Raw genomic sequence first — 23,516 nt, 5'->3', positions numbered from 1 at the left:
TTTAAGGGGAGACTATTCCCAAATGGTCATAAAATCAAATCGAAAGTTGCTCTTTGAAAGCTCAAAATGAATCCTTCCACTATATGTAGTAGTGGTGGCAATAATAAACTAGCTCCAAGTAAATGTACGGTTTATGTTTCTAACATCCCTTTTTCTTTAACAAATAATGATCTGTACAAGATTTTCGAAAAATACGGCAGAGTTGTACGGTTAGTCTTTATACTTAGTCACTTATTTTAAGTCTTACTCTTACCCTAACCTAGCCTAGCCCTAGGCCTAGATCTAGATAGATCTAGATTCTAGATAATATTAATAGATTCTAGATCTAGATCTAAGATTATATTCTAGATTAACTAGATAGACCTGATTATTGATACTCATACTCATATATAATCATTTATAATGTATATCATATAATGATATAGCCTATATAGGCACTGATATAGTGACATATAGATCTACTAGTCTACTAGTAGTAGTGATAGTGAAAAGTGATGATACTGATAGATGATAAAATATAAAAAATTGATAAATGATATTGATTAAATTGATAGATTCTAACTCTAACTCTAAGCCTGTACCATAAGTCATGATAAGACTTAGTCTAGTGACTTAGAATCTAATTATCTATCTAGAATCTAGATTCTATTATTACTATTATTATAATTATTAGTATATTAGTACTATTTAGGGGTGCACCGGATAGTCCCTCCGGCTCCGGCTTCTGCTGAATATCCGGCATTTTTTACTATCCGGTGCTATTCGGCTCCGGTCGGATATCACTACCGGATAGTAAACCGGATAGTAAAAAATACACCTATTTAATATGCATAAAGTGGACCTCGTTCCATTACTGTCTGTTATAGAATGTATTAATGTTTATATTAAAACAAAATAATATGCTTAAAAATAGAGCCATTATGAATATGCACCAAACTTCGTTTATTATAAAGACAAGGCGTGTTAATAACTTAATATAAATAGAGATGAAACTTTACATCATAAATGCGCTTTACATACAGAGCAGCAATGGCTGGCACTTTTTTCAATTTGTCTTGACCTTTGAGTAAGTTAGTTAACATGTTAAAATGCTACATTCCTTGACTACGTCATGCTGACCAGACGTCTGTCTAGCTGTGCGGGTATATCTCCAGAGGTAGAGATGAACAACTCCCACCCCCTTTTATTTGTTTAGTCCATCACATTGAGTTTTTTATGGTTGGGTAACCACAAGTTAAATACGATGGACGTAGGTTTAATGTCAGCGTATTGACACTCTCTAGTGGTCACACCTTTCGAGGGAACTGAGTTTGTTTACTTAGTAGTTAATCTTTATTAGGGGGGAGGGGGCTGGACTACAAGAGCCACACCTCTAATGTAACCAGATATATTTCTAGATGAACAACTCCCTTCCCCTTTTATTTGTTTAGCCCATCACATTGAGTTCATTGATTGACAGGTGACCCCAAGTCAGATACGATGGACGTAGGTTTAATGTCAGCGTATTGACACTCTCTAGTGGTCACACCTTTCGAGGGAACTGAGTTTGTTTACTTAGTAGTTAATCTTTATTGGAGGGGGGGCTGGACTACAAGAGCCACACCTCTAATGTAACTAGGTATATTTCTAGATGAACAACTCCCTTCCCCTTTTATTTGTTTAGCCCATCACATTGAGTTCATTGATTGACAGGTGACCCCAAGTCAGATACGATGGACGTAAGCACTCTCTAGAGGTCACACGAGGGAACTAGGTTTGTTATTGGGGGGGGGGGGCTAGACTTTACATTATAAATTCGTATTACATACGTAGCAGCGATGTCTGGCACATTTTAAAAGCTTGTCTTGACCTTTGAGTGGTCTTGTAAACACGTAATATTCCTTAACTACGTCACGCTGATAATCTGTCTAGATGTGCGAGTATATCTCCAGAGGTAGAGATGAGCACCCCCACCTCCTTTTGTTTGTTTAGTCCATAACATTGAGTTCACGGATAGGCAGCTGACCTCATTAAGCCAGATGTCAACGTGTTGACACTTTCTAGAGGTCACATCTTATGAGGGAACTGAGTTTGTTTACTTGGAGTAGAATTTTTATTAGGGGCGGGACTACAAGCCAAATCTCTATAAGGTTAATCTGGTATGAGTTTGTTTATTATGAGATAGGTTGTCAATCAAGGGTCTGGACCACAAACCAAATTGTTAAGACATATTGACACTGTCTAGAGGTCACTAGATGATGACACTAAGTTTGTTTACTTGAAGAGAAATGTAAATTAGAGCGCTGAACTACTACAGGACACACCCCTACAAGTATTTTGTTACACAAGCCACGGGTATAAAAGTGGCTTGCAAGGGCATTTAGTAAATTAAATAGAAATAATAATGGCTGATAAAAAGTCATCACTTATATGGCGTTACTTTAATGTCAAAACAATGGACTACTCTAAAGCAGTTTGCAATGCTTGTAAAATAGTACTGTCACGTGGTAAACCAGGCAAGCCTAAAGACTTCTCAACCACCCCTATGATTAGTCATCTACGCTCGAAACACCCAGACTTATTCAACGAAATGACTGCATTGAAATCAGCATCAAGTAATATCACTGCCTGTGCCAGTACGTCTACGAGCTCCAGTGATTCGTCAAGCCTCACACACAAGCAGCAACCAGGGATTAAAGAGGTCTTAGACAAAGCTAAATTGTGGGATATTAATAGTGATAATGCTAAACGCATTCACTTGGCCATAGAAAAGATGATTGCAACTGACATGGAACCTTACCAAGTAGTTGAGAAGCCTGGATTTATTGGACTTTTAAAAGTACTGGAGAAAAGATACACTGTGCCTAGTCGCAAATATTTTACAGAACGTGTTATTCCAGATATCTACGACAATATTTCCTCAAAGCTTCGTGAAATGCTATCTGATGCTAAAAGCATCGCTTTCTCAACGTTCACTTGGACAGCTGATAATACCACCGAATCATATTTTGGTTTAACTGCCCATTGGTTGAATGAGTCATTTGACCGAAGCAGCTATGTTTTGCATTGTACAAAATTTAATGGCCAGCATACGGCTGCAAATTTGCTGTACTTAAGATATTTACTAAGCCATTATCTGTATTAGATACAAACCAGAAGCGGTTTGTGGCCTTTAAAACACGAGCCTAATGACAAGTTGATGGTGTCAAATACATGAACACAAACATCTACCCACTATAGGCTACAACTTAGATTGTACTTAAGAAAGATTTACGCTATAAAACCAAGAGTGAACTTTACCTTTGAAAGATTTACATTAGTTACATATATGTTTATATATTCTGCATGAGTTATCCCACATTCTACTTTACAATACATACGCACACACCATCTCATGTTACAAAGATTAGTTTATGATAAGCATATCTGTAAAAAAATGCTGTTCATTTTAATTTATCAATCAGTGATAGAGTTTAAAGTAAGAAAGTAAATAACAAAATAATATGAATATAGGTATGTTATATAGAAGATTTGCAAAAACTTCAGTAAAACGAGCTGTTTGAGTCATGTAGGTATCCGGCTCCGGCCGAATATCTAATTGTACTATCCGGTTATATCCGGCTCCGGCCGGATATCAAAAAGTACTATCCGGTGCACCCCTAGTACTATTAGTATTATGAATAAATGAACAAAGCATGCAAGTCTTGTATAGTACATTATTGTATCTGTACATGTATATAGATCACACACTGATTGTACCAATGATGTGGCTTCATTTCTACTAAGCCATTGAGATGCATCTGAACAAAAAAGGCATAATAAACAAAAAAATCAGTGATGAATTGAAGAATAATAAAGGTCATCCCTAATAAATCAAACCAATATCGACATGATAATGGCATTATGATGGTCATCCGTAATTGAAACCCAATAAAATTTACATTACTTAACCATTGGGGCCAGCATCGGAATGATATTGGCACAATAAGGGAAATCCCCAATTGAGCCCTAATAATAAATATTTCAGTAACTAAACCATTGGGGCCAGCATTGGAATGAAATTGGCACAATAAAGGTAATCCCCAATTGAGCCCTAATAAATATTTCAGTTACTAAACCATTTGGGCCAGCATTGGAATGATATTGGCACAATAAGGGTTAACCCTAATTATTATTATTATAGCTTTTATATAGCGCTACTTTCATGCTTATAGCATGCTCAGAGCGCTTTTGGTCCAATCTCATTTGTGGACCTGAGATGAACTCCTATTGAAAAATCAGAGCAGGAAGGACTAGTCCTCCCGTAGTGCTCTGGCTAGAAACTTAGCCGTCCGGCTTAATGCCTCATAGCTACCATACAAGTCGAGTGACTGCACAGGCAAGTCTCCCCTTAGCTTTCGATGCTCTCTCCACAGTGACGGCATCAGGAGTCAAAGTTAGTGCGGAACCGGGCAAAGTATGCCCCAATAGGACAGTGTTCCGTCCTGCACTGCGCAACTATTGACTGCTCTGACCTCCTCAGTCGCCACCATGGATCGTCGCGATCTAGGTGACGCATGCGCTGCCAGACACCACATGCTCTGTCGGATTCCTCCCAGTAGTTTAACCACTTCTCATGAATGAGTGCTCGGATTTGTGCCGTTGCTTGTAAGTACGTGCTTGGTGCTTCGAGGTGTGTTACTGCCAAAGCACTGTCCCTTGTGAGGGCGTCTGCCATTTCATTGCCCCTCACGCCGCAATGTGAAGGCGCCCACTGCATGAAAACGACAGCTCCAATAGCTGGGCGGATGTTATCTGCGGCGCCGATTGCCTCTTCTATTACGGGCGACCCTCCCCCGCCGCCACCCATAGCTTGGAGACTGGAGCGAGAGTCAGTGACCAGCACCACCGTAGTGGTACTAGTCTCGCGTTGGAGCATTCGGGCCCTAATGGCCTCGAACGCCCGAGTTATCCCTGTGAGTTCGGCATCCATGGAGCATGCGGCGTAGCCGCATGGGCCAGAGAGCCTGTTTGGTTCAGTCCGGTCGGGGTAGACGATAAGGGCCCCATACCCCGATCTATCGGGGTCCCTCAGTACCGACCCATCGGTATAGCAGAAAATGTCATCTGATGGGTAGGATTTTATGGTTATGGATGCCAAGTTTTGGAGAATGGCAGTTGTTAGTCGCCTCTTGGTGGCTCCCTCTTGCCCCATCAGGGACAGGTTTATTTGTGGGGCCGGCAATCTCCTCCGCGGAGGGCACGTGCTAATTCTCCTAATAGGGATTCTATCAGTGGAGAGCCCAGCTGATTTAGACAAATTAGCCGCAATATGGAGGAACGATCGCATGATGCGGTTCCTCTCTCTCCACTGTCGCACTAAAATTGAGGTGGGTAGCCTAGAGTCGCCCCTTTTATAGCGCTCGTAGGCCGTAAGTACTGCCCTCTCCCTCCACGTTTGTTAAGATTTCAGCAGCGTTTGTTGGGCTTGTCTGAAAGGTGCCACAAATGAACCGTAGGGCCTGTGCTTGTACTCGGTCGAGTGATTCGAGGGCAGTTTTACTAGCGTATACTTAAGCTGTATAGCTGTATTCTATTTGTGATCTGACTGCCCCTAAGTACAATGTGCGTAGCATGTCAGCTTTGGCACCCCACTTTGTGCTGGCCAGCTTTCTTAGTAACGCTTGTCACGTGTTTATTGCGTTTATTTAACTGGCAGATCTTGATGCTATAAACTTGTGACATATGCAGGTTCGGAGGTGCCTTGATTATAGTTCAAACACTTTAACAAGTAATGAAGTAACAAAGTGCTGATATATTTTCTTTAGTTTTAATTATTTAAAACTTGAACTTGAAACAATAAATGTATGTACAAAGATATATATAACAGATACAGGATTCAGTGAAATGTTCAATAAAACGAGTAAATATTTACTTTAAAAACTAGCGACTACTAAGTCTAACTTTCTAGCGCTCTCTCCCGTCTCAAGCTAGCAGTCCGCCTTTTATATCTTTCTTTAGGATAAAGAACAGTGACAATTCAATACCCATCCTTGACTCCTTGACCCGTTTACATTTAATTTTCCTTTTAATTGTTTTTGTAATTTAACCTACGTTAATTATGTTTCCCTGCTGTAGCCTTGAACTAAGTTTTAATCGGCGTCTTTCTGGCATTAAAGCGTGAGTGCGCTGACCTGATTTGAAATAGGTACAATGTCCTCATTTTGTGAACAATGAGGTGTCACTAGGAACTGTGTTTGTAACTTAAGCTATGCTAATTTTGTTTCCCTGCTGTAGTCTTGAGCTAAGTTTTAATCGGCATCTTTCTGGCATTTAAGCGTGGGTACGCTGACCTGATTTGAGATAGGTACAATGTCCTCATTTGTAAACAATGAGGTGTCACTAGGGACGTGACATATACCCCCCTCTTCCTAAGCGGGACGCATGTTGAGTAAAACGGAACTGCAACCGCTCAATCTTATATATAATAATGCTACTAACGTACAAAGGTATTACAGATGCTTCTTTCATGTATAAAAATAATATTCAATAATATGCAGTATTCTAGTTTTAGAATTCTTCACAATAATAACATATGTAAGCATGGAAAATACAGAAAAATTTAAGAAGATATGTTATAGTAATAAAATGAATGTCATAAGACTTGAAATCTTCCATCCAATGGGAATATTAAAATTTTTAGTCAATGTATGAATCAAATTTTAAATGAAAACAAAATGTACAAGTTATGTTACTGGTAGTTGTAATCTAAGTACATCTTGACAGGGTGTCTGCTAAGACGTTCATCTTCCCTGGTATGGTTTTTACAGTAAACTGGTAGTCTGTTAACATTAAACTCCATCGTGTTAGTCTGCTGTTAGCCAGTTTTCTAGTGTTTAGAAATTGGAGAGGAAAATGGTCTGTAAGTAGGTTGAATGGTTTGCCTAACAGATACTTGGTAAAGCGATTTATGGACCAAACTATCGCTAAACACTCTCTTTCAATTGTAGAGTATCTGGTTTCCGCTGGTAACAATTTCCTGCTAATATAGAACACGGGATGTAGTGTTCCATTGTGCTCTTGCATTAAACAGGCTCCGATCGCTTCGGAGGACGCGTCCGTCGCAAGGTGGTATGTTTTGTTTTGGTCTGGTAACTTGAGAATGGACTCGTGTGAAAAGGTGTCCTTGATTCTCGTTATAGTGTCTTCCAGTTCTTGTGAATGAAGTACTTTGTTTGGTTGACCTTTCTTGGTAAGGTTTGTCAAGGGCGATGTGAGAGTCGTGTAATTAGGAATGAAACATCGGTAGAAATTACAAAGTCCTAGTATACTCCTGATTTGTTTCTTTGTCTTAGGCACTTGAATGTCTAGTATTCTCTTGATGATTTCATCTTGAGGTTTTAAAGAGTTGTAGCTTACTTTGTAACCTAAAAATGTTACTTCATTCATGGCTAGTTCCATTTTGCTGGGTTTGATAGTGAAGCCATGTTGTCTTAGTTCATGAAAGATTTCTTTTAGTCCTTGCAAATGTTCTTCCCAAGTTTTGTGAAAGATACATATGTCGTCTATATATGAAACAGTATCTTTTCTTTGTCCGAATAGTCAGTGTATTGCTCTGTTGAATGTACTACTTGCATTGACTAAACCAAATGGCATGTAGTTCAATTGGAATAGTCCGCATGCAGTAGTGAAGGCTGTGTATGGCTTACATTGTTTGTTCCTTCATTGGAATTTGGTAATATCCCCTTGAAAGATCTATTTTTGTAAAATATTTTGCTTCAGCAAACTGTGTCATGAGATCTTCTGGATTTGGCATAGGGTAAGAGTCTAGGCAAGTAATTTTGTTGAGTTGCCTAAAGTCTACACACATTCTAGGTTTTGTAGCATTGTGTCGTTTCACAAGTACGATAGGTGCTGCGTAGGGCGAATTTGAATGTTCAATTATGCCTTGTTGTAGTAATTGGTTGATTTAATCGGCATCTTTCTGGCATTTAAGCGTGGGTACGCTGACCTGATTTGAGATAGGTACAATGTCCTCATTTGTAAACAATGAGGTGTCACTAGGGACGTGACAACGCTAACTTCTCCGAGGCTTTTCGTTCAAATCCTGGACGTGCTGGAACATTGTCAGCTTTCTATCCAGTGTCACCCCTAGATATTTTGGCGTATTTTCACGTTGGAGTCGCAGCCCACCGAGTTGAAGCTCGAATGGAGCCTTAAGAATGTCGATCCCTAGGCTGAACAGGGAACGTTTATCTGAATCTGCCATTTGTCGCAATACGAGGAGATGGTATGGAGGTCTGCTTGAAGTGCCGCCTGAATTTGGTCGGCTTTCTTCCCGGTTGACCAGAGGACAATATCGTCAGCATATAGCAGTTTTTTGGATCGTAGTGAGCTGGGCAAATCATTCAGAAAGGCTATGAAAAGTGTACAGGACAGGGCAGAGCCCTGAGGCAGGCAATTGAGTTGTTGTTTTGGCTTGCTAAGGGAGTGCTGGTATTTTGTACGTGTGCTCTTCCCAGACAGAAAGGATTGTATCCAATTGTATATCTTGCCCCGCACACCCATGGCTCTTAACTTAAGATAGAGGCCTTGCTTCCACACACGGTCGTAAGCCTGTTTTAGGTCTATGAACACTGCATATGTGCTCTCGGACCTCTGGAACCCGTCGGCCACCTCTTGTGCGAATGTTGTGACCTGGTCGATCGGGCTCAAGTCTGCCCTAAAGCCGGCCTGCTCTGGCGCCAGGATACCGGCACTCTCAAAGGACCAAACTAGCCGCTCGTGAACCATTCGCTCAGCAACTTTGCCAAGAGTTGAGGTTAGTGAAATGGTCTGTATGACCACGTTAGTCGCGTCTTTTCCCTTCTTAAGGACTGGCACAATGATAGCACTCTTCCAGGCCCCGGGCAGTCTGGACTCTGCCCAGGTTCGATTCATAAACTCCAGGAGTTTACCTCTTGCAATGCCCCCAAGGTGTTTTACCATCTCATGGGGTAACCTTGTCTGGCCTCGGAGCTTTTCGGTTTTTACACTTAGCTATCGCTCTGTCCAGCTCAGCACGACAGAAGGGCGCGTTGCACGTTGCTTGGCTTTCCGGCTCATCTGGCTCCCTCTCGAGTCTTTTACGTTCTTTGTTGAGGGCCTTGGACATGGCTGACTTCTTTTCGGGCTTGCTGATTTTAGCAAAATGTCGATTTAACAAGCCGACCATTTTGGTTACCGTTGAGACCGGCCCTCTCGGTGACAATAGAGGGGCAGCCGTTCGCGCTGTATCTTTGGCCTCTAGGTTTCGCAGAAGACGCCAGGCTTTCGAGGAGTCCCGAAGATCCATCCCGGCGCAGGCAGCGTTCCAATGGTCCGACCGGACGCGTCGGGCCAGCTAACTCGTGGCTCTGCAGAGCCGATTGTACTCCCGCCGGATTTCAGGGGTACCCATCCGTTCAGCAAGCCTCCGGGCTCGCTTACGTCTCAGGACCAGCTTATTCAATTCCTGAGACCACATGCGTTTCTGCCTTACGCCAGGATATGTCCGCGGGACAAACCTCTTGGCCGCACCCAACATAGCTGCTGTTATTTCGCTGTATATGATGTCAACGTCCCTATCCTCCACTGCTAGATTCATAAGGGCAGTGTCGACTGCTGCCTCGTACGCTGGCCAGTTCGCCTTGGTGTAACTCCACCTACGCGGAGCTTTTGGGGTTACACCACTGGCCTCTGAGAGGGCTATTGTGACTTGTATGGGCCTATGGTCGCTCCCAATGTCGTCTAAGACTTGGAACTGTGTGTGAGATTCTAAATTAGCTGTAATTAGAGTAAGGTCTGGTCTAGATTGGCTGCCATTTCCAGCGTGGTATAGAGTTAGGGGAGTATGTTTATTTTGCAGACAGAACAAATTAGAGTTATTTAGGAGTTCATGAATTTTATGTCCCGACGAGTCGGTTGAATCATAGCCCCACTGTTGAGACTTAGCGTTAAAGTCTCCTGCGATGACGTTGTGAGTGTTGATATTAGTACAGTCATATTCGAGACTAATTTCGTGCTTGGGGGGGGGGGGGGTTGTACAGAGTTGTACCGTGAGTTTACGCCCGAGTTTATGTACTTCAAGGGTGATGGCGTCGGTTCGCCCATGCACTCGTGGACCGGGGACTTGTGTAACAACCAGGTTGTTGCGTACATAAGTAATGAGCCCCCGGCAGTCTGTGCATTTGCACTTAAATGCAGTATAACCGGTGATACTGGCATTACGTTTGCCAGTTAGTGTCTCTTGTAATAAAGCCAAGTCTATTGCCCTCTCGTGGAGGAGTTTTGATAGCTCTAACATTTTGGGTATTACCCCACATATGTTTAAATGCAAGATCAGGAGGGACCTAGTGTTTATGGGCTTAGTCCCTGGGGTGGGTTGGATCCCACTAGTGTCAGTTTGGGTTGTTTGGGGGCCGGAGGCTCCCGTCACTATTTCGCTTCCAGTCATATTTGCCTGCCGTGTATCTAGGTCGGCAGGAGGTTGTGGCAGACTTCCATCAACCTTATTCGAATCGGACCTCCGAAGGAGGTACGAATGCAGTGTTCGATGAGAAGAGGACTTAGGTGGAGGAATTTTAGCTAACTTTTCACGACCTGACAAATTGCCCCTCATCGAGGTCGCGGGGCGACTAGTAGCTGACTTTTCGTGTCCAGGCCTGACGCCCACTACCCGGCGCACGGAGCCTGTTCGGGTCTGCTCGTGCCCGCTTTTTTTTGTGTCTGTGCCTATCATGGTTGTATGGTTAAGGCCATTGGCGGCCTTAGTTACTGCTCTAATGCAGCAGTGTGCATGGCCTATACTTGTGTCGCCACTAAGGGCAAGGCAGAGACCTGCCCAAGCAATCACCACCACAGTTTGGCATATAAGTTTCCTGCAAGGCAGGAGTGGGGCGGCGCGCGTTTCTCGACATTCTCAGTGTCAGAGTTGCCATTGGTCGCGGCGGATTCCTCCACTAGCGCGTCAGGGAACGGGCTAGATAGAGCCTAGCTCGTGGACGCCGACCAGTCCGCCCGACGCAGCCCGCTAAGGCCGCGCCAGTCAGTCCAGTCTTTGCCCAAAGAGAGACCCGCGAATCAGCCGAGTCCCAGGAGAACCCGACCAACCCTCGAGTTGGTGTACAGCGCTATCCGCTTGTCGGAGATCCCGTTAGGTCTCTTACTCACCGTTGCCCCAGGGCCCCACCGGGGAGGGGGGGCTGGACATAACCCGTTTTAGTTCCTTTTACACTTACCGGCTGCTCATTCATCAGCAGCAAGCAACCAGTAGCCTTGGAGAGCGGAGTGTTCACGCGGTGACCACGATGAGGTGGTACTGGAACGCAGCGCATTATGGACCAATTGCGCCCGAATAAATATTTCAGTTACTAAACCATTAGGGCCAGCATCGGATCGATAATGGCACAATAAGGGTTATCCCTAATTGAGCCCCAATAAAAATGTCAGTTACTAAACCATTGGAGCTAGTATGGGCTTGATTATGGCGCTATTCTGGAAATCCCCAATGAATTTGGAAGTGGTTTTACCCATTCTGGGCCGATATTGGCATGATTAGGGCTGCCCCTATTGGCCCCTAATGGGACCCTAATGACGCCAATGTGCAAACGGTATCCGCTCCCATTAGGGTCCAGATGGGGCTATTTAGGGCTGCAATGGGGGATAACCCTAATCAAAACTGATATTGGGCCATAATGGGCATGTTTATAGGGGTATTATTATATTACTTTGGTTTCTTATAGTCTATAGCAGTGGTCTTCAACCTTTTTTGGCCTACCGCCCCCTTTTAGAATTTTTTCTTTAAAAAAATCCGCCAGCGCCCCCCTCTAAGAAAAACAGTTATAAAGAAGCGTGAGAAGGCAAATTTGAACAAAGTATCATCTATCTATTAATTTGTATGCTGTCAATATCCCGCTTGTGAGACGACCGCATGCCAAAGGCGATTGTTGTGAACTCCTTGGCCTATGACTGACGAGCCTTGAGTTGCACCTCTCACCCGTGAGCGCTATAAAGATTTATTCAGACGCCATTTCGCTCTCACTGGCATAGTGGAAAGTACCTGGCAGCATCCTCTGGCAGCAGATAGCCTCTGAGAGAAACAGTTTGAGAGGTCTTACAAAAACTGCGGGACAAACATTTGATACTCAAAGAAAAGCCATTATTGAAAACAGGCGCAAAAGACGGAAAGAAAACTTAAATAGAACACCAGCATGCAACGGCTTTGTCTGCACAAAATTCGGGAAAATATATAGGTCGCATTTAGGTTTGCGTAGTTATGTGAAACACTGTACTCAGCCGTAATCTTCGGAATTAAAGGCAAAAACAGCCAATATAATCATTATACAAAAATTATGTCAAATAATGTAAAGACTTTCAAATCCTAAGAATAGTCTCCGTTAAAATTTTTGAATATTAGGGCCTACTGTTGTTAGGTTTAATTGTAAATTTAGTTTTATTTTTTTATATAATTATTATTATTGCTGAATTCACTACAAAAAGAAATCAAGCTAATGGGAACCTTTTGCCCCATGAGTTGACAATATTAGAAATTTCAAGCTTTAAGTTAGCCAAAGCAAGTCGAAGGTCTCCTCTAGTCGCTACATCCAGTCTATTTCTTTGCTTATTCATTAACTTTGTTACGCACTAAATTAGGTTAACCATATAAGTTTACTGAAAAGCTAAAAAATAATTCTAATTTCGACCAAACATTTAAATGCAGCCACATCTCTGTTGTGCCTCCAGGGACGTACCTAGGAATTTCCATCGTTTGGGGGCCAGGGGGCTTGACATCTTAAGAGGCCGCTGCCTTTTGCGTAATATTTAATTTAATTAATTTAAAAAAAGCACTAATTTGGGCCCCCTTTAAATGGGGGCCCTGGGGATTTTCTAATTTCCCCCTCTCCCCCCCATCCTAGCTACGCCACTGTGTGCCTCCTATGTTTACATTCTTTTTTACTGAAGACATAGTTTTGTAAATCTATTTTTTTTCATGAAATTTAATTTGAACATCAGTACTAGATGTTTAATAATTGTCATTTATATATATTTTTTTAAATTTTAGAAGCGAATCTTAATTTCTACATAGAGCATTTTAATGTGAATTGCATAGATATCGGTGTCCTTGGGCAGTAATTCATTTGTCAACAAACAAGTTATGTGAGAGTGTAAAACTCTTTAAAATAGATTTAATATCTCGATGAAAGAGAAAATAATATTATCAATAAAAGTCAATCTCTTTCCTACCAGTCGGAGGTTCGTTTCATTCATTTGTGTTAGATGCCTTCCATGTAAAACAATGTTTTTAGCCTGCTTTAAGTCATCGCCAACCGTTGAATCTTCCCGTTTCTCAACAAAAAAAAATTATTTAAGAGCTTAAAAAAACGAGCCATAACAATTAACAAACCCCTTTCGAAATCCAGCGAACTTCATTTTACATCAAGAGTCTAACTCCTTTTTCATCATTTGTTTCACAAAACTGTGGAAAGATGCGCTTATTTTCGTATTTTATTTACAGTTTTATAATTAGATTCAAATAGAAATGAAATTGCGGGCTAAACTTTTCTTGTGTATCAGAACTCACAATGTGAATAGTGAATAGATCTGTTCTTTATTCTATATTACCTATAAAGTCATTGTAGCTTCCAACCACTGATGGTTTCCTATATGTCCCCATAAGCTACATAACTAGACAATTTTGAAATAATATTTCATCTCTAACAGAAAAAAAAGTCTTTTTGTGTAACATGTTTTTACAAAAATTTAGTTTTAATCAATTTTTCAACAATATCATAAGAATTTTTAAAAAGCTTTTTCTAAGAAGCCATTAAAACATATCCTGCTTTGCTGTTTTTGTTTTTAATATTGTTTTAATTGTAGATTTTTTTAATTGTTCATGAATATTCTTAAATTATTTTTGGATATCGCTATATGTTTGTGAAGCCGACTTGGTTTCATAACCTGATCTGAAAATGCCATCAAAGTGGAACTTACTTTTTTTCTAGTGGCAATTCACTAAATCTCAAGGAAATATTACATGACAAACCAGTGAGTTTTCGTAACAACATTTTATAAATGTTTTTTGTTTTTAAAATGTTAAAATATTCTATTAAATGTTACCTTTAATGTTTTTTGCAATTAACATTTACATATCTACATATTAACATATGTAGATAAAATAAACTATAATCTGAAAGGCGTATTACCTTCTTTGTTTATCAAATCTTAAAGGTTTATAAGCGCGAGATCCAAGGACAATAAATACTCCCCATCCACAGCAAAAGAGTAAGAATCTAAAAATAGAAAATAGGATTCCCGAACTCAATTTCTAACGCTGTTTCTGTTCTTAAATTAGAAGCAAGTTTACTATAATTTGTCTATATTTAGTTTCCCAGCTTTAATGTTGAAAAATTGTTTAATTTGTTTTGTTTCAGAGCACCTTTAGTTTCTTCTTTCCCCATTTATGCCCAGCGCCCCCTTACCGCCCCATTTTGTGCCCAGCGCCCCCCTACCGCCCCTTTGGCTCTCAGCGCCCCCAAAATCTCGAAAACGCCCCCTAGGGGGCGATATCGCCCCGTTGAAGACCACTGGTCTATAGTTATAATGTTTTTTGTTTGGTGTAATGCACAAATTGTAAGACAGATTTCCATATGGACAATAAAGATTATTTATTATTATTATTTATATTAGATCATTTATATACTTACTACTTAACTTAGTCTTAGTACTAGATGAGTAGATCTATATTTATATACTATATAGATCTAGATCAGTGATTCCCAAAGTGGTCTATATAGACCCCCAGGGGTCTATGAGGACTTCCAAGGGGTCTACTTAAGTGAAAAAATAAATTGGGGGTCTATGACCTGTAAATGGGGGTCTACTATAGTGGATCTCATTTAAGCATGTAATGACTTTAAATTTCATTTCCGATTAATGATTTTACCTTAGTTAGTCCTTTCAATTGTAACTCTCTTAGTCTAACGAGTTTTTTTTTTAGTTTTAAATTTTAACATCTTATTTCAAATACATGAAAGTAACATTGTACATGGCCTTGTTAAAAAGAACTGTAGAAAGTACAGTGTTGGTTACTAGTCATTTGTTGTATTCCTTTTTGTCGAACAAATCATTTCATATGTGCTTTTTGTGTAACAAAGTTTTAAGCTAAGTTACAATGAAACTATCTAACCTGGAACATCATTTGAGACAATGACAACATGATAAAATAGATTGAGATTTGAAATAGCCTACTTTCAACACTTTTGAACAGTAGAACAAAATGTTTGATTAAAGATCCTAAAAGAAAAGAGGTTTGTGAGTGTCTTACAATATTTTTTCTTAGGCCTATATCAAACTCCAGAAAACTGCACTATTAAAAGCCACACACATCTGATATCATAGTAAAAATTTCTCTAAACAACAATACAGTTCAAAGGTGTAATGGTAATAGGAGTTAAGAAACTGAAAGGTTCTTATGTAATTACTTTCCAAAGACATACTTCTAAAAAAAAAAAAAAAGCTGGACTAGTTAACCTTGCCTGATAATATAGTGTTATTATTATCATGCTTTCTTTTTGCTATGAATTAAGAAATCCATAAAGAACTGCTCATTGCCTGAAACTTTGATCAATCGATCCTCCACAATGAAGAATGATAGTTGTCGAAAGGCTTATGTTTGACAATATTTATTTCTTGAGTTCTTGGGTGCTAAAAATCCAATTTTAACCGACTTATTTCATAAATTTAATGAGGGTAACTTACGCTACAAGGTGATTACCTAAATTCGATCAAAACAAAGGCATAATCTCAAAGTTTCTTGTGAGGATTAAGTAATGAAGCATACAATCATCATCATCATCATCATTCCTTTGAGTTCCTCATGGAACATAGGGCCTCGACATAAACACGCCACTCTCCACGGTCTCTTGCTAGCTTTTTGATGGTGTCCCAGCTCTTCCCGGTCTTCTCTGCTTCTTCAAGTACACTGCGTCGCCATGTTCTTTTTGGTCTTCCTCTGCGTCTTGTTCCCTGGGGGTTCCACTCTATGGCCTGCCTAGCTCTGTTGCTGGTATCTTTTCTAAGGGTGTGACCAATCCATCTCCACTTCCTCTCTAAGATCTGCACTTCTATATTTTTTGTCCACTCATCTCCCACAGTTTGGTGTTTTCTACTTTGTCATACCAGTGTATTTTTAGGATATTTCTCAGGCATCTGTTGATGAAGGTCTGTATTTTTTTTGTTGTGGCTTCAGTTGTTCTCCATGTTTCAGAACCATACAGTAGGACAGCCTTGACATTAGAATTAAAGATTCTTAGTTTAGTCTTGTTTGAGATGTAAGGAGATTTCCAGGTTGGTTTTAGCTGTGTAAATGTCTGACGTGCTAGATTTATACGGCGTTTAATGTCTTCATCTGTTCCACCTGATATACTGACTACACTCCCAAGGTATATAAAATTTTCTACTTGGTCTATTGTCTGAGAATCCAATACTATGTCTCCACTTTGTTTATTGTTTACTTTAAGTACTTTAGTTTTTTGGTGGTTTATTTTGAGGCCTACTCTTTTTCCTACTTCGCTTAAAGCTGTGACCTTTTCTTGCATATCCTGTAGTCTGTGTGATAATAGGGCTATGTCATCAGCGAATTCCAGATCTTCCAGCTTTTGTGTGAGAGTCCATTGGATTCCTTTCCCTGCGTTAGAGTAGGCTTCTTTTGTGACCCAATCCAGTACTAGAAGGAACAGGAGTGGTGAAAGAAGACATCCCTGTTTGACTCCTGTTGTGACTGGAAATTCCTCTGACAGCTTGCCACAGTGGGTTACTTGGCAGGTGAAACCATCATAAAGGTTCTTGATTATGGTTATTATTTTATTGGGGATCCCATAATGTCTCATTACTGTCCAGATAGATTCTCTGTCGACACTATCAAAAGCTTTTTCAAAGTCAACAAAAGTTGCATAGAGAGGAGATTGCCATTCGACACATTGTTCTACAATTATCCTGAGTGTAGCTATTTGGTCAGCACAAGATCTCCCTTTTCTGAATCCGGCCTGTTCTTCCCTTAGGTGTTCATCACATGCTCCCTTTATTCTGTTTAGTAGGATTCTGCTAAAAATCTTGCTTGGTACTGACAGCAAAGTGATGCCTCGCCATTTCTCACATTGTGATAGATCTCCACTCTTTGGTATTTTAATTAGCAAGCCCTTTTTCCACTCACCCGGAGGTGTTTCTGTTAACCAAATTTTGTTGAATAGTTTGTGCATTTGGTCAACTATTTCACTTCCTCCTTCTTTTAGGACTTCGGGTGGTATGTTGTCAATTCCAGCTGCTTTACCTGTCTTCATTTGTTTGAGTGCATTCCTTATTTCTTCTTTTGTTATTTCTTCCATGTTTATGTCTAGTGTTGGTCCTGCATTTAGATCTGGTGGATTTCGTGATTTAGGTCTATTGAGCACTTCTTGAAAATATTCTTTCCATCTTTCAAGTTGTTCATTTATTGAAGAAAGTAGTTTTCCGTATTTGTTTCGGACTGGAACATTGCAATTAGCCTTTTTGGTACTGAGAAGTTTGGTGATTTTGTATAGTTGTTTTATATCTCCTTTACCTGCTGCTTCTTCTGCCTGTTCTGCCAGATTATTGTAAAATGATCGTTTGTCTTGTCTAAGCATTTTGGTGACTTTCTGTGAAACTGCTTGGTAGTCTTGTTTTGATTGTTGCTTGTGGTTTCTTGTTTTTGCTAGGTTAACTGCCTGTTTAGCGCATTTCCTTTCTTCGATTAATTTCCATGTCTCGTCACTAATCCACTGTTTTTTCTTCTTAGGGTTAAGGCTTAGTACTTCATTGCTTGTTTCAGTAATAATTTCTTTGAAATTTTGCCAAGATTTATCGACGCTTTGTTTGGCCTCATCTAGTTGTAGCACAGCAAATCTATTTTGAAGGGATAGTTGGAATTCCTTTTTAATCTGTGTGTTGTTGAGCTTGTCTAGGTCAAATCTTTTCCTTTTGTTTCTTTCTGTTTTATTGCTGGCCAGCTTCATTTTTAGTTTGGCAACAACTAGGTGGTGGTCTGAGCCAATATCTGCTCCTCTTCTGTTTCGTACATCTAGTAATGTGCTTCTCCAGTTCCGCCGTATGGTAATGTGGTCGATTTGATTCTCTGTTTTATTGTCTGGTGAAACCCATGTCACTTTGTGGCATTTTTTGTGGGGGAAAATGCTGCCTCCTATCACTAATTCATTAAATGTGCAGAAGTCTGCAAACATTTCTCCATTTTCGTTTATGGTGCCAAGTCCATGGGTGCCCATACTTTTCTCTCTCTCTCTGTTGTCACTTCCCACTTTGGCATTCAAGTCTCCCATGACGATCAAAACATCTCTTGTAGGTATTTTGTCAACTATACTTTGCAGTTGGTCATAGAATGTATTTTTGTCAGTATCACTTGCAAGGTTGGTGGGAGCATAGCACATAATGATGTGAACATTTTTGAACTTAGACAAAAATTTGGCTCTAATTATTCGTTCTGAAACTGGTTCCCATTCTAAAAGACTTTTGAAAGCTTCCTTGTTTAGTAGTAGTGCTACACCATTTTCATGTAAGTCATCTTCTTTTTCCTTTCCAGAGAAGAGAAGGGTTTCTCCTGATTGCAGTCTTGTTTCACCGAATGTGTTCCATCGAACTTCACTCATTCCCAGGATCTGTAGTTTGTAGTTGGCCATTTCCTTGGCAGTTTGTGCACATCTACCTGGTTCTAGTAAAGTGCGGACATTCCATGTTCCCAAGTTAAATGCTGCCTTCTGAATAAGGAAGTGTTTCTTTTTCATTGGTTTAAGTAGAGTGGTCGGCCTCACAGGATTCGTTCGACTTTCCCTGCATAGCTTCATAAGTCTCCTTTGTGGAGCTCTACTTTCGCCTCTGACAATGTTTAGTGTTTGTGCTTTTGTTCTGGTTTCTATAACACTTTTTTTTTTTCATGGACAGGTTGTTAGCCTATCGCACAACCCCTGTGTCCCGGGGAGGGGGATGCACCTTTTGTCTGGCCTCTTTCCTAACAGACCTGTCCGGCTTGGTAGTACCTGCCAGGAGTGATGAGCTCCCGCCGGTATAGCTCTGAGGGTCATTGAGGCACTCAAGCTGTCACACCACGGCAAGGTATGTGCATCAGGTGACAGAAGCATACAATAGATTGGATGAAATTTCCTAATTTTCAAATTTAAAACCAACATCATCTAATCGAGAAGTTATGATAGATTAAATCTAACTAAATTGAACCCTAATGTTGAAAGTTTACACAAACTTGCTATCCACTAGGCCAGTGTTTTCCAAACTTTCAACATATACCAAATAGGCGTACCCCTTCAATAATTTTCGTAAATCTAAGTACCCCTCCCCCCCCCCACCCTTAAAAAATGAATAATTGTTGAAAATAATAAACAAACTCTAGGGAATACTGCAATAGGCATTTCAGTCAATTCCTATAATGCATATTAAATCTTATTTTGCTTCACTTTAATTTGAATTTCATCAATGAATGGCCTAGAAATCAGTGAGAAAAACACAAATAAAGTTGAAGAATTTTCCAAAAAATGCAGAGGGTCTACCGAAGAATGGAAAACATGTCAAGGGGTCTACGAGACAAAAAAGTTTGGGAACCACTGATCTAGATTCTAGATCTAAGTGACGGAAGTCTAAACTAATCAGTCTAATGACTATGTACTAAATGTAGTAATACTAATTCACTAATTCTAGATTAGATTCTTAGATTCTAGTTGTAGCATCTCTAATTCTAATCATGATCTAGATCAGGGGTGGGCAACCTTTTTGTATCAAGGGCCGCATTAAAAACAATTTGGGAAAGGCGGGCCGCACACACACACATGCATATATATATATATATAAGAGTTAGCAATGTTTTGAAACAAATTTTACAGGTTTTTTTTAAATTGCTCTTGTCTTTTTACATCACAATATTGCCACTGTATATTTACAGTTGTACTTAAAGTGCAGTATTTTACTTTTTTCACTCGTGCATAATGTTCCGGAACTGTGAAACGATCTTACTAGTTCGACTAGTTGTTACCCTTGTGACTGCTGTCAAATTATAGTCAGTCAACATTGACCAGTGATTATACTTGTTTAGTTTTCACAAAAAATACTTCTTGTTCCGGAAGTTAAATGTTGGGACGAGCGAATCCTGCCCCTGTGGAGCATCACCAGAGAATGCTGACCACGTCCTTCAAAGCTTCATACTTTTTAAAGAGGCCCGAACAAGATTCTGGCCCCAAAGCCTGCCAAGGACTATTCGGAGAACTGCCTGATCTGTAAACCACTGCGCGTTTCATCTCAGATATAGAATTACTGATCTGAACCCTCCAACATGTAAAATCAGAACGAAGAAGAAGAACTGATGTATGTGTACCCAAATAGTGTGAATAACAGCAAAGTTTTTTTAATTGTGGAAATAAAGCTTCTGTCACCCATAAGAGTCCCGTGGAAATACTAACAGGAACTTCTCTTTGCTTGGAGCTTTGTCCTCTGGAGCTGAATGGTATTGAAAACTGGTTCTTGACATCTTAAAATTTGCTTATATCAATTGCACAATTAAGGAATCTTAATAAGCGTTGTACTGTTAATCATTTCACTAGAAGTAGTTTCACCTTTCAGCAAAGGAAAATGACAAAAACTATTTTCTTTTGCTTTATTGTAGAAATGGGAAAGCCTTGTTTGAAAAGATTTAGCATGCATTTACATTTCATATGTAAACAATCAATTGCAATGGACATAATAAAAAACATGAAATCTTTCTTCCACTCTTCATTAGAAATATTGGTAACAAGGTCTCAGTCAATGTCCTTCAAGTAATATAACAATTTCTTCCTTGAGATTTTATATTCTTCTCATTTGCCTTGTCCATGCTAAGGTAGCATTTAATTATTTTGTTCATAAATTGGAACTACCCGTGATTAACACCCCTAGCTCTAATAAGCTCGATTGCTACAGGGTGATGCCTAAAGTAATTTTGAAATTTATGCAGCAGTGTGCAAACTTTCCTGTTTAGAGTTTATGGTTGGGATATTTAAAAAAAAAACAAACTTATTTTTCTCAGTGAAAGATCGAGCTCCATCATTTGTTACACTTGCCATCTTGTTTCAAGCCTACCCAACACTCATACATTGTGTTTTGAATTGAGTGTATAGCCAATAAGCATAATCTTCGTTTACTTAAAACTTTTTATAATGAGACAGTTTCAATAATTTATATAGATATAATTTTTAATATTTGCATTTTTATATGTATATACTGTGGGCACACCTGATTTCTGTAGGTGTTGGCGGGCCGTAATTTGCCCACCCCTGATCTAGATCTATAATTGATGCATTTTTCCTGTGGACTGTCGAGAAGACAAAGACATTTTATTAATTTATTGTTATAAAGTGCTCAGCTTATGCGGAAGGCTTTATCCTCACGATGAATTGTTCTGTTATGATTTAGACTGATTAATTATGTGTGTGTGTGTGTGTGTTTAGGAGGAAGGATCTATGGAGGGGGCAAAGCAGATGCTTTTTATCCTTTGATGGGCCAAAGAAGTGTGAAAGAGTGAATGACCTAAGTAGTGGAAGGGGGTTTCCTGTCAGACTGTTTTATAGGAGATAATTTCATCTATAGAGGCTATAAATAACTATAAATAGCCAAAGAAATTTGCATGTGTGTATAACTATGTTTTTGTTTTTCTAACTGAAGAAGGCAGGAATCAATAATATTAGTGTGCATAAATATTAAAAAATGCATTTTTACTAGTTCTAAGTTTGGAGGCCATAATTTTCCTTCCCATCTGGCTGAACCAACAATCAATTTAATAGTTTGAAAAATAACATACATCTCTTTTACAACAGTGTCACAATAATGAAAGACAAGCACACACGCAAAAGTAAAGGTGTAGCCTTTGTGTTATTTCTGGACAGAGATAGTGCATACACAGCTGTGAGAGCTCTCAATAAGACCAAGGTTAGTAAATGCTTGAGATTGTGTAGTTCCATAAGTTGATCTCCAATAAATAGATGATTTATTAAAATGTATTTATATCACAAATAACTTCTTTACCTTTTTAAAATTAAGAACATGCTGAGCTCAGTAAATTATTTAATTTGACAGATGTTTGAGAGAACAATATCCTGCAGTATTGCTAAGGATAATGGACGAGCACCAGAATTTATTCGACGGAGAGAGTATTTGGACAAATCCAAATGTTATGAATGTGGGGTAAGTAAAAACATCCACTAAGTCATGCAAACAAACAATCTCTAGTTAGTTAGGCAGTGTGGTCATGTTTGCTTCTAAATTGAGTACTTAGTACTTTCATCTACCAAAGGTTCTGAACTAGTTCTCTTTCCTGGTTGTACAATTTAAAGTCATGGAAAGCATGTACACTTAGTCTTTTCTTTGTTGGAATATATAGGAAGAAGGCCACCTTAGTTACAAGTGTCCCAAAAATTTATTAGGAGAAAGAGAACCACCACCAAAAAAGAAGAAAAAAAGGAAATTTGAAAATGAAGAAGAAAGGTGAGGATACATACTTTTTACAAAGTTTATATCAACTCACTCTGTCTGTCTGTCTGGTGGGGGGGGGGGGGGGAAGGGGGGGGTTGTTTTTTTTTAAAATGATTTTTTTCTCCCACTTCCCATTCTCAGATCAAGTCGAAATTTTGCACAATTATTCAAGACAATTATAAAAAATAAGCAATTAGTGGTAATTAATTTTTTTATATTGAAAAAAGGGGGAAATAAACCTTGCAATATTGAGATATGACAGTGATTGTGTGGTGCTTTCCTTGATATAAGCTTTATTTTTTAAGCCTTTTTTTATTTTGCTTATTTAAAAAAAATATTTTTGATTGTAAATATTTGTTCAAGTCTTTCAAAGATGAATAATTGTCCTATGTTTATTTACCAGCAATGACAATGACAGTGATGATATGGGCACCAATTCTGTAAATGATGAGTCTTTAGCCATGGCTGTTAGATACCAGGTATTGATAGATTGAAAATTGGTACTTACATTTGATATAAAAAGAAAGTTGTACCTTCTAAGAAATAATAAATTGTTTGCTTACATTGTGGTAACATGAAAATAAGCCACTTATTATCTTCTATTTTAAATAACATTAATTTCTTCAAAAGAGATGTTGAGAATGTCCTATGCTTAGTGTTCATCTAGTCATGCTTGTTCATTAGAGATTGAAACTGACTGTTGTTTGCCTAGCTTAAGTTCTTGTTTGTTTTTCTTGCTTTAGCAATCCTTGATAGATAGTGATGTGACATCATCAGGAGAAACCAGTACAAGTTCAAAAAGAAAAAAATACAAAAAAGATTCCTATTTTAGTGATGAAGAGGAACTGGATGACTAAGGAGCTACCAACAAGCATAGTTTACTAAAGCAACATAATGAAATCACTCATGTACATGTGTATATAGACCAAATGTAAATACAATTGTATAACATTCCAACTGAAATTAGTTTGACTGCCTTCTTTGTTGTTTAATATTAGTAC

The 23,516-nt window shown here is 39.3% G+C and overlaps 1 protein-coding gene across 1 annotated transcript; it reads left to right on the top strand.

Annotated features, from left to right (window-relative positions):
- The first annotated feature begins 16 nt into the window (after nt 1-16).
- Nucleotides 17-23,472, top strand: LOC106073863 (zinc finger CCHC-type and RNA-binding motif-containing protein 1-like). Its single transcript, XM_056026230.1, has 6 exons — nt 17-209; nt 21,861-21,972; nt 22,120-22,227; nt 22,424-22,527; nt 22,919-22,994; nt 23,259-23,472. Exons 1-6 carry the CDS (start codon nt 67-69, stop codon nt 23,370-23,372), a joined length of 657 nt encoding a protein of 218 aa, XP_055882205.1. The 5' UTR covers nt 17-66; the 3' UTR covers nt 23,373-23,472.
- The last annotated feature ends 44 nt before the right edge of the window (nt 23,473-23,516 follow it).

Source organism: Biomphalaria glabrata, chromosome 4 (assembly GCF_947242115.1).
Source record: "Biomphalaria glabrata chromosome 4, xgBioGlab47.1, whole genome shotgun sequence".
Classification (NCBI taxonomy): Eukaryota; Metazoa; Mollusca; class Gastropoda; family Planorbidae; genus Biomphalaria; species Biomphalaria glabrata.
This window is presented reverse-complemented; position numbering and strand designations above follow the sequence as displayed.

Coding starts and splice junctions, on each gene's coding strand:
- LOC106073863 (XM_056026230.1), top strand. CDS start 67: ATGAATCCTTCCACTATATGTAGTAGTGGTGGCAATAATAAACTAGCT. Junction 21,973..22,119: donor GAGCTCTCAATAAGACCAAG/GTTAGTAAATGC, acceptor TTAATTTGACAG/ATGTTTGAGAGAACAATATC. Junction 22,995..23,258: donor CCATGGCTGTTAGATACCAG/GTATTGATAGAT, acceptor TTCTTGCTTTAG/CAATCCTTGATAGATAGTGA.